The 18754-nt window shown below is 35.4% G+C and overlaps 1 protein-coding gene across 2 annotated transcripts in view; it reads left to right on the forward strand.

The window, feature by feature from the left end:
• Positions 1-18506, forward strand: part of LOC131440458 (5'-3' exoribonuclease 2 homolog) — a 42007-nt gene extending 23501 nt beyond the window's left edge. The window contains exon 5 of one of the 2 annotated variants that reach the window (XR_009231395.1): positions 17673-17813. Coding sequence is in view for 1 of the 2 variants with exons in the window: in XM_058611747.1 (XP_058467730.1) it covers positions 17673-18172 (500 nt within the window). In the remaining variant the exon portion in view is untranslated. Of the gene's footprint in view, positions 1-17672 lie in introns of both variants that reach the window. The other variant, XM_058611747.1, reaches the window with a different exon arrangement.
• The last annotated feature ends 248 nt before the right edge of the window (positions 18507-18754 follow it).

Consider the following 18754-nt stretch of genomic DNA (forward strand, 5'->3'; position numbering starts at 1 on the left):
AGAGATTGTGGAATAAATAGTTTTGATACTTGCAGAACTACGCGATCAGATATCGAAAGCAAAGTTGGTAACGTACTAGGTTTGAAAAATACATGCTTATATAACCGTACAACAGCAAACCCTGACAAAATTCAGATATCTTAAATTTAACTCGTACTAAACGGATGCACCTCTCCCAATGATAAGGAAATGATACCGGATTGGCTTTTTATGAATAAAAATTAATTAACTAACGAAACTAAAATCAATTATTACGATTAATAATATTAAAAAGGTCAAACAGGCGTTGACGACATATAAAAATTGAAAAACTGGAAAACTGGTTGAATCGCATACCTACTGAGCGAAAAGATTCGTGCTGTTCATACACCGTATTCGTTGATTCCAAGAACAGAGAGTTACGCTGACAAAGTGATTTTTCCGGTGCATAGAGACTTAACCGCACTAGCAAAGCTGGGCTGTCAATATCTCCCAAAAGCTGTCTAGCAGCAATGATTCGTCGTGTTTCCAATGGCCCGAGATTCAATAGACGACGTCGATTGGCATATGGCGATAAATTCATGGGGCTCAGCAGGCGCAGAGCATATCGCACAAATTTTCTGGCGTTTTTCATCGAAAAACACTGAACAGTGGGGAAAAATTGACAAAAAACGCAACGATTTTTTGGAGGCATGATACAGCTGACCACAAAGCACTTTTTTGGTGTAAAATGGTCAGTAAAATCGATTCCATGTATTTAGAAGGACCGCACGAAACGCTTCCATGTTCATTCTACCCCAAATTCCCCTTTTATACCGCTTTGTATCAAAGACACCATATTAACAACATAGCCAGTTCTCACATTTCCCGAACAAATCATTGGCAACATCCTTTTTTGCGGTAAGGCGCCCTCAGGCGAGTCCGCATCGAATCTTGTACATAGGAGTAGAGGAGAGAAATATCAAATTCGTGCGCGCCAAAATAGCAGCACTGCGCACCCATACAATTGACATGATATGTTGAATGTGATGCCGTGCGATGGCGTTGCTGAACTGAAGATTGATTTCGCTCCAAGCTGACAGGGTCTGTTTGTATGCAAGCTTAACTATATAACATAAAACCGAAGAACTTGCAGAAGAGCGAATAGAGTTTTTCTGATGTAAAAAAAGATGGGTGAGTAATGTCATAGACATAACCGGATGGCGTGAATACGAATAAAAAGAATGGTTCAGTGTATTTGATATTGAAGAATCTGAATTTTGGACTTGGATTTCTGGAACCAGATTTTGAAGCAGACTGCTAAAATTGAATTTTGATTCTGAATTCTTAATTTTGATGCTAGATTCTGAGACTCAATTCTGAAGCTGAACTCTAGAACTTAATTCTGGATTGTTGAACTAAATTCGAGATCAGGGTTCTGGCTCGGCACTGAATTCTTAACCTAACAATCCTAGTAATGTACTCTGGACCTAGATTCTACAACTGAATGTTAGCTACGGAATTCCGGTTCAGATTTCAGTTTTAAAATTTGGATCCCGAACTCAGCTCCGAAATTCAAATTAATTTAGTTCAAAAATCTTCAGATTCTATTTCCTGATTTCAGTTTTTCTTCTAGATTGTAGAACTGAATTCTTGAACCAAATTCTAATCCTGCGTTGAACTGAATTCTGAACATGGATTCTGTAGTGTATTTTTGAATTGAATTCTGGACATACATTTGAATTATGAATCTGAATTAAAATCCTAAATATCGGCCTGATGTTCCAGAACTTCAGGTTCAAAACCCAGTTTTAGAATTCTGACACTGAATTCTGAACTCCGGACAGAAATTTTGAAACTGAATTCTAGTCTGATACGCATCTTCAGTTCCAGAATTCAATCTAAAAATTCAGATCGAAGTCCAGAATTCATTTCTGAAATTTAGTTCGAGAGCCCAGTTCTAGAATCGAGACCATGATCTCAGTTCCAGAATCCAGGCGCAGAATCAAATCCTAAAATTTGATTTCAGTCACAGATTCAGAATTCTGGAACTCGATTCTGGCCTTGGTTTCTGGACGAGATCTGAATTGTGAAAATGAAAAAGAAAATCTAGTCTTGGATTCTTAATCTGAAATCCAGAACTGAGCTCTAGAATTCTGGTCTGAGTCAACTACGCAGGCTAGAATGAATGAAGTATCAATTTGTTAGCTTATTCACTTGTGAAATATTTAGGCAAAATGCAATTCGAATTAGAATTATTCGTGGTTACTTCATGCTACTGAAAATCCTACCACACTTTGCTGATCATATCTCTAATGACTTGGAGAGCAAATTATGTTAAATGGAATAAAAAATAAGCTCTCAAAAGGCGCTCCATAGTAAAGTGAGACGTATTTAGGCCAAAAAAGTCGATAAAAGTAAGCGAAAATTTTCTAATTAGAATCGATCACACTGTAAACCTTCACTAAACTAATAATTTTCACTTCCGATTTGCATATTTCAACAGACAAGTACCTAATTCTAAAAGTTCTTTAAAAGACAAATTAGAGCCCTTTGAAGGGCTGGTTTTGTATAATGTGTCCCATCTTTGTTCACTTTTCGTTGTATTTTTCTCCAATACAAAACGGCTAGCAGCTGGATGACGCACTCGCTCTTGTTTGAACTCACACTGCGAATGAATGCTTGATTCTGTATCTGAAACTAAATTCTGAAATTTTATTCAGAAACAGAATTCTCGATACTGCAGCTGAAACTGAGCTGTGGAGCCCACGGTAAGGCGGGTCCGGGTAACACAAGCACGCGTCATAAGTTTTCTTCTTTGACACTTGTTGATACCAAACATTTCAGAAAACTTTAGTTTTGAATAATTTGTGGTTATGTCATACAACTGAAAATGTTATCATAAATTGATGATCATATTCCAGATGGCATGTAGCAAAAATGATGTTGATACGTTAGATACAACATGAGATATTCACGATCAAAAACTTACCACTCTATCAGCGGGTAAATTTTGAAAAGGCGTCCCATAGTAAAGTAAGTCGTATTCACGACAAAAGTCTAAAAAACGATTGCATATAGTTTTAATGACAGCAGCAAACTCGTTGTACCGTTTTACACCTTTTCTGTTCTAGTTATAATATTCATTTGAAATATGATCTACAATCCAAAAGCAGATCCAATACGATCTATCAATATTGGTTCATATTACGTATAAAACATCTATGATCCAATCAAACACAATGGGAATGACAGTATTAGCCTGTTTAACCAGTTTTATCCCAATTTATATCAAAAGTCGCATTTCTGGTTGAAGTTTTTTTCGCATACCGAAGCAGGCTGATTGCGGTTGATGAAAATCGATTGATATTACGAAGAAAGGCGTAAAAATAAGATTACAAATGAATTTAATGACCGCAAGAATCTTGTTATACCGTTTCACCCCAATTTATTTCATAAGTCGTATCAATCTGTCGTAGACGAATCACTGTCAGCAGAAGACACTGACGATACTGATGAGTGGTGATAAGAAAATAGAGAAATAATTATTTGTACCAAAAAAAAAACGAAAGAATGAAAACATATTTTTTTCACTTTAATGTTTTTTTTAATAATTTTTCAAATCAACGTACATTGATCATGTTACTGCGAAAATGTTCAAAGAGCTCATTAAGCCAATGCGTATTTTCAACAAAATGTTAGTATAATATAACTAATCTGTTTTATCAATAATCGATTCGACCAGACTCCTTTCAGGATTCAGGAAAATTTTACCTCAAAACTGTTATAAAACCTTTTATGACAGTTATAAACCATAAAATGTGTTTGGATCGTTGAAGTATTTTACGTAATATGGACCAATATTGATAGTTTGTATTGGATCTGCTTTCGAATGGAAGATCAAAAGGCTGAACTAAAAAAATATTAAGGCTCAATAAATAGGGTAAAACGGTATAACACAATTCGTGCGGTCATTGAATCCATTTGTAATCATATTTCTAGGTCTTTCTTCGTAATATCAATAGATTTTCATCAAACGCAATCAGCCTGCTATCGGTATGCCAATGAAAGTTTAACCAGAAATACGACTTATGAAATAAATTGGGGAAAAACGGTATAACAATATTCTTGCGGTCATTGAATCCATTTGTAATCTTATTTTTATGCCTTTCTTGGTCATATCAATCGATTTTCATCAACTGTAATCGACCTGCTTTCGAAATATGGAAGAAAGTTCACCCATAGATACAACTTATGACATACATTGGGGTAAAGAGGATTAAACGGACTAGTACTGTCATTCCCATTATGTGTACATGGATCACTGAAGTTTTCTACGTAATATGAACCAATATTGGTAGGTCATATTGGATCTGCTTCGGGATTGTAAATCTGAATTCATACTAAAATTATATTTGTGGGAAAATTGGGGTAAAACGATGTAGTGCGAGCAGAAATGGCAATGAAACACCGTCAGAATATCGCATTTCTGCTCAAAAGTGCAAAACCAGAGCAATCCACGCCACCAGTGCACAGTGGGGAAAAAACGATCAAAAACGCGACTTTGCTCAATAATTTTATAAAAACCTAAGCAAATATTTTCAAAGGTAGTATTTCTTATGCAAATTTTTCGTACAATAGATTTATGGTAGTTAGAAGATCTGCAAAATTTACTGTCATGACTGTTTTGCTCCTATTCATCTTTTTTTCTGACTTTACTACGAAAACTAACGGCGAAACTGTGGAAAAAATTGAATTCGACCAATCAAAAGGTATTCCTGACATGTTCATAAGTAAGATAAATTAATTGTTTTTAATAAGATTGATCGCAAATAACTGTATTCTGTTGATGGAACCGAGTTGACGATTGGCTTTGGCTAAAATCTCATAATAATGATGTCGAAAAGTCTTTTTTGATCCAAAATGACATCAAGATCAATTACATTCTACACTCTTATTAGAGATCTTCCCGCAATGCAATAATCGTATATCAGTTTTACGGTGGAAGGAAATGAATCAGCGTTTCTCGATACTCAAACACAAATAGTTTTTTGAGTACCATTGAACGTACATTTGTATCATTTGTTGTAGCTCAAAGCAATCCAGGAAACATTTCACAACTTTAAAGATTTTTGTGTCATTGACAATATAACCAATTAACCGTTTTTCGCGGTTAATAATAAAGTGGAAATAATAAACAATCAAGATGCGCGTGAAATCTGATGACCTTTGTTTGGTGATTTAAGATGATTTGATATAATTGATAGAATATGTCACTATAATGAATCAACTATTTCGTCTAAGTCCTATTCACTCGTTTATTTTGTAGCAAGCAATTTAAATTAGTAAAATAACAGGGAATTTTTTTATTCGTCACGCGACAGTATTTGGAAATTTCTTTCAGTTTCCACGAATAAGATCTGTGAACCAAGACTTCCCGGGACTTCTGTATCGGATATTGTTGAAACTATCATTTCTGAAATTTATACTAGCAAACATCCTTCTCCAGTGACACTTGTGGAATGCGCAGTAGTATATACGGCCTCTAGTCAAAACAAGTGTTGGACTAAAATCCCTTCCCATTCCGTAGTCGATCTACGTTCGGGCCTTGCCGGCACCGATACTGATCAAAGACTTCTGTTGTAACCAGAAGATGTATAATGAAGGATGATTTGCCAGTCCCAGGTCTGATCATTCAGAAATTATCTGTACAATTCCAGCTAATCCCGATCAGTAACGGATTAGCAACCAGGGTTGATCGCTCAAACTCATATGTTCTTCATCACAATGTAATATTGTTATTGTATCTAAATTTATAATTGACCAGACGATTGCGAAACTTGAAAACATTATGTATGCAAATCGAAATTTATGTACAAAACAATTAAATAAGACTATTCATTATTAGTCTTTAAAATAATTGTTGGTGATCCAGGCAACATTGAAAAAGGCTGTTAAAATCGAGGCAAGTTCGAGTTTCTTTGAAATAGCCAAAACAAGTTGAGTTTCTGTCTTAAACAATAGGAGAATGGAGGGCAAAGCGGGATATGCTTGATTTTCTGCATTATGGGACCATCTACCGAAAACATTTGGAATTTTTATTTGAAACACTCTCGAATTTTCCCATGCGTTTCTATAATGTATTATTTTTTCGTGTCCGAGCATTATCGTGTTTCCCACCAGTCGAATAAAAACATGTTTTCTCGGGGAAAAGCGGGGTATTTCATTGCGCTCAGCGACGTGTAACCTTATTTTGCCCGAGTGGGTGCAAACTCTGGTCTATCTTACTGATGCAATTTCGATGCGCAACAAAGAATTTAATTTCCATTATACTCGTCATAATTTTTTTTTCTCGTAAGAATGGTACGTACTGACAAACGTAACTTTTTTTCGTGAAAATAAAATACATAATTTTTAATCATTAATTGTTGTAGCGCTCAAAAGCCTTCTGCAGGTACATAATTTCTTGCATTTTTTGGGAATTGTTGAACTATACTGGGGTCTCTTTTTACGCGGTTTTTTATGCGGATTTCCGAAATTACGCGGCTTTTTTTACGCGGTTTTCCGAAGTTACGCGTTTTTTTTTCGGCATAAAAAAAATCGATTTTTTAAGTCTTAAAATTTGTCTATGTCCCAAGTCGATTTTCACAAAAAAAGTTTTTTTTTAGATTACACCAGATCTTGACGTTTCATACATTTCTAAGATATTTGGCATCGAAAAATTTGTTTTCTTAGGTTGGATGTTTCTTTACGTGGATTTCCGAAGTTACGCGGTTTTTTTACGCGGATTTCAGAAGTTTTTTTTACGCGGTTCGTATCCCCCGCGTAAAACGAGACCTCAGTGTAAATCGATTTCTTACCTTTCAGGGAAGTTAAAAATTATATAATAGTGTATGCGGGTAGACTTACAGTAGATCCGAATTTGATTATCAGATAGCTATCATATAATTGCTGTTGAGAAGGCCAAAATGGTTTTTGAGGACCCTGCGCCATCCAGCAAGAACATCCGGCCATATAATAAAGAATTTCGCTATGCCAGCTTAAACCCGCCTGATGGTTTGTTTGTTAGAAGGGTGCGTCTTACTCATTTCAGACCTTCAGGGAGAAACACAAAGCTTCCCCCGCGTGACTCAGGTTGACAATCTACTCCATCATCCAGTCATTCACTTGTAAGATACCCTGATGCACTCCCTGCCCCTCCTCGTTGTCGATATAATTAAGCATAATATAATATAATATAATATAATATAATATAATATAATATAATATAATATAATATAATATAATATAATATAATATAATATAATATAATATAATATAATATAATATAATATAATATAATATAATATAATATAATATAATAGAATATAATACAATATCATACAATACAACGGAATTTAATTTAATATAATACAATACAATATAACATAACATAATATAATTCAATATAACGTGATATAATATAATATAACTACAGAGAACAGACATCCAAGCTAGTACAACCTTTTTAAAAAGCTGTGTAAAGCATACAATCCGTTAAAAATCACCTTTGAACACGACTTTGCACGCATGAATGACTGTTGGATACCTGTTCTCTGTGATATAACATAATATAGAATAATACAATATATATTATAACATAATGTAATATAATACAATATAACACAATACATATACTTATAATATTGTATAATATAATATAATACAATATAATATGATATAATGCAATGCAGTATAATACCTTACAACATAATATAACATAACAAAATATAATATAAGGCGATAATATATGAAGTAATATGCTATGATACAATATATAACAGTTGATGTCGCAGTTATGCTCTTCTTTCGTCGCAGTACTGCAGGAAATATAATATTTCTTTTTTAATAATAATAATAATAATAATAATAATATTAATATTAATAATAATATGATAATAATAATAATAACAACAATATATAATACAATGTAATATAATTCAATGATATTATTGCACTTTAGGATGGGCTTCAACCTACAAGCCATTTCGCACCCTCTAATTCTCATACCGCAGAAGGCGATAGCACCCATTCGATGCCATTCTATTGACCAACTGTCATCATAGACGCTCGTGGAGGCATGATATAGGAACTTGTGAGGATTTAGTTATCTCACCATTTGAACACGATTTAATATTATCATCAAAAAACACGATTTTAATATTATCATCAAAAAGTAAAATAAAGAAAAAGTAAATACTTTGTACTGTAGCCTTTTGGTTTAATAACTGCCGCACACCTTTTTGGCATTGGTGAGACGAGGTTTTTTGGGAACTTCTACGCTCACCAAACGCGTATGCTCGGAACGCATAAGAACACAGGTTCGAGTCATGGCTCTGATCGTATCTTTTTCCAAAAATCATCTTTTCTGTGAGTTTCTCTCATTCATTTGGCTACTTCAATATATGTTTCCATTCAGTTATTGCCAAAACTGATCTTAGTTATGGCAACTTCACGTCAAATCAACTAAAAATTAATAAATCATTTTGTAGTCATTTAAGGTGAGCTCGATATCTCAAAAACTAATGAATCGATTAATTCAATATTTTGAGGTGTTCCGAATTGCTATAGCTAGTTCGTGAACGGAGGGTTTAGTGAAAAAAAAAACAACCATAACCAAACATTAAACCAAAATGTGCCCCACTTTTCCCCCTTTTCCCTAAGTGGATACGTATAGCATAGGATTATTCAAATCTTCAATCTTTCATCAAGCAAATCCACGTACTCTTGTATTGAAAGTCGTGTGACTAAGCTTGTTCATAAAGCAATTTTATACACTGGAGGCGTAACAATATTGGAAATACAAAAAAAAACTTGTCCACCAAAAAATTCCTAATTGGATATGTGGAAGCTGTACAATCGAAGAAACAGGAAAGTGTTTATAAGAATAGTAGATTCGAGAAGACAAGAAAGAAACCTGGTACACATTAAACTTCTGAAATGCTTGTTATAAGTCAATATCACAGCTAAAAATTTCACCCCAAAGCTCTTATACCAGAAATATAAAGAGCACATGACTATCTGAAAATGTAATTCTTAGCTTGCAGTTTTTTTTGACGTGGGATTTCTGTTTAAAGCTTCAATGAGAAGCTGAATTTTCTGTCAATTTATTTTGTGATTTCGTATCGGGATTCGATGTAAATGAAAAGGACGAACATATTTTTGAACTGCTCACAGAATGTCAGCATTTTCTGAGGAAAAAAAAGTATTAATATGATTGGAAAGTTCTTCGATATCCGACGCTATGCTTGAAAGACACAACGGGAATAATACAATTGTTTTTCAATACCGACATCAATTGCTAGGGCGAACAACACACATCTAAGTCTATCTTCAGAGAAGATAAACGTTTACAAATGGATTTTCCATTGCCTGGAAATACTGACATATCAAGCATCGATGTCTTTTACCAGAACAGTGTCAAAGGAAAGGCGCAAGGAGCACACGCATGTTTGCATTCATCTCAGATAGGTTGGATTCCATTATTTAGATCCCACGTAAAATGAGATTGCTTCGCAGATAATGATAGGTTCAATTAGGCCTACATAAGTACCTTTATCTGAGTGCTCGCATCTTTCGTTATGCATGTTCATCCTTTCTACCGATTCCTTGTAGATAGACGAACAAAGCAAGACGTTTTTTTAGTCTTCCCTGTTTCGAGCTCAATATTTATGCTGTTGGGTGTTCCTGGTGGATTAGTGGAGTCGCTTGCCGAGAATGCATCCGGAGGCGTTTTTATTTTGGTTTCGGCAAACAAAGGTTAATGGAAATTCAATCGATGCTGAGTTGGTGTTAAATTACATGTCACCGATGCGATGCATTCAATTCAAAATATTTGAACTGTAGCCGATGCGAATCGGACTTCTATAATCTCCAACATTCCTTTGTCGAAGTTCAATAAAGTTATCGATATATCATTATTAAAAGATACAGCCTTTGTTAGAATGCATACGAACCGGTAGCTTTAAGCTAATAGGATAGTATAATTGTACCTTTCTTTGTGTCAAACAACGTGATACCGTCGAAATTGCATTAATGTGCGTAATTATAGTAAATAACAAGTTGAAAAAATCAGTGTCTAAGAGTGTTTTGAATAAAAAATGTAATAATTGTTATTCGAAGAAAATATGAATAGTTGATTTGATTTGTGAAAATTTTTTTGAATAGTTTGACATTTCGGGTGTAATACCCGAAAATGGAGTCATCGATAAAATAATATTAGGGGAAAATCTGCAATTCTAAAAATGAGCTTCAAAAACATAACATGACTATTGAGTCAAAATTTTGGTCTTGTTACGTGGTTTGTGAATGGTCTCTAATCAGTGCAGCAGAAACCAGTTAAATTCACCTAAGGAGCTGTATAGTAACCATTCGATTCAACATTTTTGAAAATTAGTGTAGACATCTGTGAGAAATCGTAGCGCGAATTACATTTTTGGGTCCTTCCGAATCGAAAACTGAATACCGCAAAAACTGAAATAAGTTTATTTGGTTATAGAGTACTCAAATCTGTGAACCCGATAAATTTAATTATTTTTTTTTGTAATAGGCATTTTTACACTAATCACCCTGTATATCCTGAACCTGGAATCCGATCTGACTAAAAAGCAAGTTTTATAGGATCTTAAGACCTTGCATTTGAATCTTAGATGGTTCGTAGATTTCAATTGAATCTTAGATGGTTCTTAGATTTCAATTGAATCTTAGATCGGTTCAGCCATCTACGAGAAAAATGAGTTTCATTATTTTCATTTCGTTTCACATCCTGTAGTTCCGGAACCAGAAGTCGGATCCAAATGAAATTCAGGAACCTTGTTTTAAAGTATACGACTGTTCATATAAGTCTGAGTTTTTAGAATACGGTTGAGTAATCTTCGAAAAAATTGAGTGAAATTATTTGTCACGCACGCATTTGCTGATCTCGACGAACTGAGTCGTATGGTATATGGAAGTTATGTTTTTCCAGCATTTATTGCTGTAAGTAGTTTAAATCAATATAATTATGGAATTACTTTCAACTCGAAAATGCTGATATCATCTGGTTCACATATGCCATATTCGAACGATTATGTTGCCAAAAACGAACCGTGCTAAAATCGGTCTGAGCAAAATGTCATGAAAAAGGATGCTGTTCACAGTCTCTTTGGTACTTAGAAACAATTGCATGTAACAGTGTAAAAATCGTGTTTCACGTTGCTCCCAAGCATCGTTTTATCATACAGCGCACAAAACTCCTACCCTCTGAATAGGGGGCAAAGTCGCTTACACAAAGATATCGATATCACCGTTAAAAATGAACGGATCTCAACAACTTGTGGGAATGCGATTTTGCGATGAAATCTAAATCTCAAAACATATTTTGTTTATAAAGACAATTGTAGCAGATATTGTCAAAAATTGTCGGAGCTAAAATTTTGTTTATATTCCACAAATACACTGCGGTTCTCAACTTTTGTGAGCTTTATTCTGCGTTTCTGATGACCGCATTATTTCGGGATCCTTAAAATATAAATTTTTTGAGTAACTAGTTCACTGTTTTGCCTTTCTCATATAGAAAGGTTATGCAATCACTTAGGTACAAAAGAAAAGTCTCATAATCCCATACAAATTCCCGAATTTCATCCGGATCCGACATCCCCTTCCGGAATTATACTGGGTAAAGAGTGCTGAAAATTTAAAACAGTTATACAGAGTAGTGATGCAAAACACGAAAAGATATATAAAAACTGAGCTCAAATCAGTCCCAATCGATGTGCCTTTTTAGTTGGCGGCCAGGCAAATAGACTACCAGCCCCCGGCTTCCGGTTCCGGAAGCAACGGGAATATTGTTCACGAACTCTAAAATTGACCTCTCTTTTCGCAGCGATGTCTTGACCTATTTTCGCTTAATTAGTTTCAAATGAATGGTCTTATGATTCCATGCGGAATTTCTGAATTTCATCCCGATCCGACTCCCGGTTCCGAAATTACATGGTTTCAAACCTTCGTATGCCATCTACCAGTGAAATAAAATGTATAGTGAATAAAACAAAACACGGCGGCAAATGTAATTAATTAATGCTTGATCACGCAACCGCGTTACCCACACACACTCACAGAAAATAACAGAGCACGTAAAAGGCATTCGCTCTATTGCATGGCCTTGCATCAACTGAGCTAGAAAATTATTTACGTGTGATATCTGCATTCATCAGCTAGACGACCTGTCTGGTTCACGAACAGAGCTTCCCTAACCCGATCGAAGCAGAAGTACTACTGAATGAAATACGAGGTTGAAGTAACGATCAGAACAGTCGATCGTGTTAGAGGAATCAAGAGGATGACATCATTATGACATGCTGTGATTGGCTCGTGAAGACATAGGTCGAATCAAATCGATCTTTCATTGGTGTACTATTGAAATATTAAAACGACGTTACAGTTGAATGTCTCTTAATCGATTAATAGTTAAATTATATTAATCCGTTCACAAATGATTAAGTTATATGCGTTCAAAATTATGACAAAAAACGGCAACACGACAGTTTTGCATTTTTTAATTGATTCTGCATTGTTATTGTACGTTATTAAAAATTGTAATCATCCTAGTCTTGATCTGTCATTCACATCTACCTGGGAAGCCAGTTGTCATATGCTTGTACCACGACCTGAAATTGCTCTACTTAGAAAACGGAAATATTTTCAAACTATGTTTTTGATGTATGAAAGTACTTGAATGCTTTGAAAACGATGCGACCTATGGGGATCTTTAAACGGATTTTTTTGTAATGTACATTTTTTCTCATTAAAAATGATTAAAAACTTAAGGGTTTTTATGCAGGTAAAGTGATTCGAAACACAAATCTCCATACTAAAAGAGGAACGTGTCATCAGATCCATTGCCGCACTTTCTATTCGAAAACCCTGACAGCGTACTTGTCTTCTGTTATCATAGTTCAGGTCTGATGACAATAAATACAGCGTTTTCAGATTGATTCAATGTCAGTTTCATAAATGTTCGTTTGACTGAACTGAATTTTTTTCTGAACAAAACGTTCTTTTGTACTACTTTATGAGTAACTACGGTGAGACTTCCAGATAGTGAAACTAAGCTACATTTTCCAGTACATTTATGATATCGCATGATTAATTAAACAACAGCAGATGTCGTCCCAAATCATTAACATAATTTCGAGTTAATCTGCAAGAACAAATTTGAACTTGCTTGGAATAACACTGTTTCATATGGGGGCGGGTCATCTCGCCGAAAGCCATTTCGCCGAAAGTCGTTTCGCCGAATGCCATTTCGCCGAATAGGTCATTTCGCCGAAACGGTAATTTCACCGAAAGAGTCATTTCGTCGAAAGGGTAATTTCGAATACATCATATTATTTTTGTGTGTTATTATGTTTCCTGTATAACTAATGTGGCGCAGTCACATTACCGAAGCCAACATGACTCGGCGGTATAAAGCCGCCGAGGCGACGCCGGCTGAGTTGGCCACCGACCTGCTGTCGGAAGCGGCGGTATATTGCATACAAACCTGTAACCGCCTCGTTTGCCCGGTCTACTCAAAGCTAGGTTTCTTTGCTTTAGTTAGGTCCGAACGAGCAGGAGCGAGGTCGGACAGTACACGAATCATATCGATGTGGCGAAGCCGCATTAGATATTTTTTCACCAAGTAAACGGAAAATACCACATACATTTACTTGGTAGATACTCCTATGCAATTGCTTTGATGCTTAGTGACTAATAGTCAACAAGTTTCCTTGGGAAGTCCGTTCTGAGGTTCATGAATCAATCTTTATTCCAGAGTACAAGAATCAATCTTTGTTCAAGAAGTACAATTGTAGGTAAAAAAACGGGCGTTAACGTATTATCATTAATTTGTGTTTATTTGAAATCATTTCCAATTATAATATTAAGACCACTGCAGGAATCGACGAAATGACCCTTTCGGCGAAGTGGCTTTCGGCGAAATGGCTTTCGGCGAAATGACATTCGGCGAAATGTCATTCGGCGGAATGACCCTTTCGGCGAAGTGACTTTCGGCGAAACGGCTTTCGGCGAAATTTCCCTGATCCGTTTTATATATCACATTTATATTTTCAACCTCAAAATCTTTCCTAACGTAACTTCGATAAATACATTACTTCGCAGCTTCATAGCTTTATTGTTATCCCAGAAGACGTTAGAATGCAGAAGATGTCAGTTTGTCAAAAATACATGACTTGGCAAGCAATTTGATCATGTGGAAAGCGGGGCACTCAATTTGTGCCAACCGGGACGATCAACGGGTAGGTATACAAAAAATGCCTCCAAAATCGTCTACTTTTCTGGCCGGTTAAGCTTCGTGACTTATTTACATGTTTATGATTGGTACAATGCTAATGAGGACTACAATCCCCCGAACACACCGGAACTACGGCCTTTTGAGAAGTACTGAACAGGCGCGTGGGAAACTGGAATTAAAATCTGATGATACGAAGAAAAACCTGTTTTTATTTATTAGTGATGTGAAGATGCCTTTCTTATGTGACTTGTATTCTTAGCAATATTACTGTGGTATTCTTGAAAAAACTGCTCATTGAATAGAAACAGAGAAGTCTGTTCGGGAGTAAACTAGCATAGTCTAAAAATCGAAAAAGTTTAGAGCCAAAACTAAATAATTTGTTTTACTCCAGTTTTTTTGCTGCATCTGTCTAAATGACGGTTTGAAATTTTAAACACACTCCTCCCTGTAGTTTTGGATTACTTTTTGTTTGTGAAAATCGGTCGCAAGTTTTTGCCACACTTTTCGGCATTTCCGGATCTGGATTCCAGGGACCGATATATCCGAAGTCGGTTCGTGTGGTCAGCAACTAACATGTCCTACAAATTGGAAGTTTTAGGCTCTGGCTAGAAGAATGTTTCCTTTTTTGCGTCGCTGCACTATACGACGGTTTAAAATTTCAAACACTTATCATCCTTTAATTCAGGAATCGAAAGTGAGATCTAGATAAAATTTCACATTTGTATAAAGGACAGTAAGCCCTCTCATTTGATTCTAAGTTTGAGAAAATCGGATAAGCCGTCGCGAAGAACAATGTGTTAGTTCCATTTTTAGGTGAGTGTGTTTTTGGCCACTATTTCCAATACTTCTGGAACCGTATTCCGTGGAACCTGTATATCCGATGTGAGTTTGTGTGGTCTTCAACTTACAAGGCCTGTAAATTAGAGGAATCAATTTAATATTAAAAAAAATTAGATCATCTTTACAACTCACTCATCACCCTGCAATTCCGGAACCGGAAGTCAGATCCATATAAAATTTAAAAATATCTGTTTGACAGTGATGCCTTTCAATAGTTCAAGCAATCGACGCGTATTTTTATGGTTTTCAGTTTTGTATATACGATTAACATTTTCTGATCTTACCAATATTCCAGTTTGCATCCAATGTCCTATTTCTTACCAATCGTATCCAAACCTTCAGTCTTCGGAACCAGTCAATTACATTCTTGGGACATATGATATTGAACACTTTTTATAAAGCAAGAGTTGTTATAGACAGTTTTTATCAAAACTAGTGGACTAAAATTCTTGATTAATGAAAGACAGTTTAAAATTACATCAACGGGCTTAAATACATTTGAACAATAGGACGTCAAGCCGAAATACTTTACCTATTTAAATGATTTTTAATATTTCTTGCGTTTCAAATGAGTGATTACATAAAAAGCAATTCGCACCCTTTCACTCGGCTACTAACGCAGAACGCGATAGCACCCAGTCGGCGCCGTTCCATTGACCAAATGTCATCATAGACTCGCGGGGAGGCAAGAGATAGGAACTTGTGAGGTCCTCGACTTTCAAACGATACTGTCGAAATAGTTTTGGTCATCCCCGAGAAGTTTAAGTGTTTCTCAACCATTTTATATCGCGGATCGCCTTGGAACCATAATAGTTCTGCACAAACCCCCACGTTTAAAATAAATTTAGTGCGCCGGAAATATATTAACATTCTATTTCAAAAAAAATATAAACATAGAATCAACAGAAACCGAAACACAAATGTGAGAGAACGACAGCATCATCATAATTTTATCCTAAAATCATTTTTATATTATATTTCCGGCAGCAAGTACTGCTGAAATCAACCATATGCAAATCGAACTTGATCAATGGCTCAACAATAGTTTTCAAACAAATCTAATGCTGTTGAAATAAGTTCAGCCATGAACCGACTGTTATTAAAGTTTATAACAAACCAATTTTTTATGATACAAAAATGTTTCCGTGTTTTTTAGAAATACATCCAAGCAATATTAAATGAAATTTTTATGCAAATCGGACAACTATTGATTGATCCTTCCAGCAAGCTAGTAAAAAGTGGTTCCGAGAATAACGCGTTTCATATTTCCGACGGTGTTAATCAACCATGAACAAGTTATCATAAATCGGCAATTTGAAAGATAATTGCAATCAAGTATTCGCTGTTGAAATTCGTATTTTTAAGGGTCTGAACTATTGTTTCATTTAAGAACTTAAGAATTTCATTGCAATATAATATATCTGTCACCGCGTGAACATACTGCCCTACTCCCGTCGCGTAGGAATTGTTTGCCTAATGTGATAATTGCTATTCTTATTTCTACTATTGATAGCCACATGATTCTTCTTCTCACCAGTCAAATACACAAATAACATCTAACCAGTGGGTGTAAAGTTTTCTATTTCACGAACAATCCAAACGGTTAAGCGGTATTGAGGTTGTGATACTATTTGGTGAACGAATTTAGTTCCTTTCAAGAATATCGTCTACGTTGCATTATTCCAGAGTAGGAGAGTATAATTATAGTCCTTAATTCAAGCAACCACTCTATTCACTTCCGTCATTTGAGGAGGTTTCAATTGATGACCAATCGGTATGCTTAATTCATCCAAATGTCGAACGCCAACTGTCAATACCTACTGGGTCTAGTTTTTTTTTCTCATTCATGGAAGCAGTCATAGGATGAATAGGTTCGTTTCGGGGTGCTGCTTTCCGGCCAAAATGCACATAATGGTTGGAGGTTTTTTACCGATTGAATCCACTAGGTAGGTGTGTAATGTGACGTGAATTATAAGCGAATGCATGTTACACAGGGCCCATGTAGAGAGACTCGACAGAGTGACACTTGAGTGAGAATAATAGCGCGCAATGAGAGAGAAATGAAAGAAAATGTTGAAAACCAGACAATAAATTGCAAATTGATTTCAAGAGGCTTAATGCAGGCGCATTAAAACTCGCTTCGGGTTTTCCATTCATCCCGTTTTATCCGTGTTGCGGTGATTTAGAATTGATGTTTGGTGGTGAGCATTGATTCATACCGAGAAAAAGAAGGTTTTCAGTGTAGCACTCAGAAGGATTTGTACATATTTGCTATCCGAACGACAAATATGAAAGCTGGGTATGGAAGAAAAATACAAATAATGACCTTAAAGAGAATTTTTCACCGAATTCTTACTAAATGTTGCATATGTTGTTCAACATTAATTGATTTTACTATAACCGATAAACCAATGAATTTGTTGATATTTTATGAAATATTCTATAATTTTACAATGAAATACTACTTCAAGATAAAATAGATAAATGCTAAAAAACCACTTTTACGAATCTTAGAACTGATACACGCATTAATGTAACGATTTTTTTCTCGGAACTTTTTCAGGTGGGAATTCCTACAACAACAACACTAGCAACCGTAATTTTGGTGGCTCAAATTCGTCCGCTGGAAGCAACAGTCATAACAGCAATTCTGCGAACGCTTCCAGCTCGAACAGTCGCGATGGAATGAGCGTGTTCGAACAGCTAAGTAGTCGTATCAACCAATATCAGCAAGAGGTCATGAGTGAGATCTCGCGAAATGCTAACAGCTCGGGAGTGTTGCTGCCTAATCCGTTCGCAAATCAAATTCCCTACAACTATAATTCAAGGCAAAACAGCGGCGGGTTTCAGAATCGTGGTGGATTTCATCAAAACCAGCATCGCGGAAGGAATACTTATAACAATAATAATCAGTATCAACACAGAAATCATCAGGGAGGTGTAGGCGGAGGAGCTGGGGGACAAAGATTCAATAACTTTAACAATGGAAATGGTAATAGTAACCGTTTCGGGTCGAATAATCCTACTGCAAACAGATTCAATAACAATAGGAGAAATTACTAACAATAATTGATTATCGCAAGGTAAGTTTAATGTTTAGCACCCATGTTGCTATGTGTTACAAAGACATTTTGTTCACATCTCCTTAACATAAACTCTGCTCACCTGTTACCGATTGTAACAATTGGATATTTCAAGGTTCATTTGTAGGGAAAATATGAGGTTATAATTTCAAAAAGTGAAATTACAACCACTATATTGTGGTTAACAAATAAAATTCCTGAATGAGATGTTTAATGAAGTAAGTTTTAGCTAACCGAAACTGGTAGATAAATATCTAACTTACTTATTTTAAAAATTTATTGGCAATTCATCCATCAAGTGAGAAGAGTGTACTAAAAATACAATAAGATTACATTATCTTATACAATTATTGAACTATTATTTACTAGAACAATCCGATATTTCTTCGAATTCTCTGGAAAAAAATACTTTTTAAATTCAAATAGGATTATCGTACCAATAGTCATATTATTAGTAGAGTCGTTACTTTATTTTGCGGATTACTCAACTTCCAGTCAAAACTTCGTGATAAAATCGGATACTATATTTTCGATTAAAGAAACAATCACCCTCATTCTTGTT

This window comes from Malaya genurostris, chromosome 1 (assembly GCF_030247185.1).
Source record: "Malaya genurostris strain Urasoe2022 chromosome 1, Malgen_1.1, whole genome shotgun sequence".
Taxonomy (NCBI): Eukaryota; Metazoa; Arthropoda; class Insecta; order Diptera; family Culicidae; genus Malaya; species Malaya genurostris.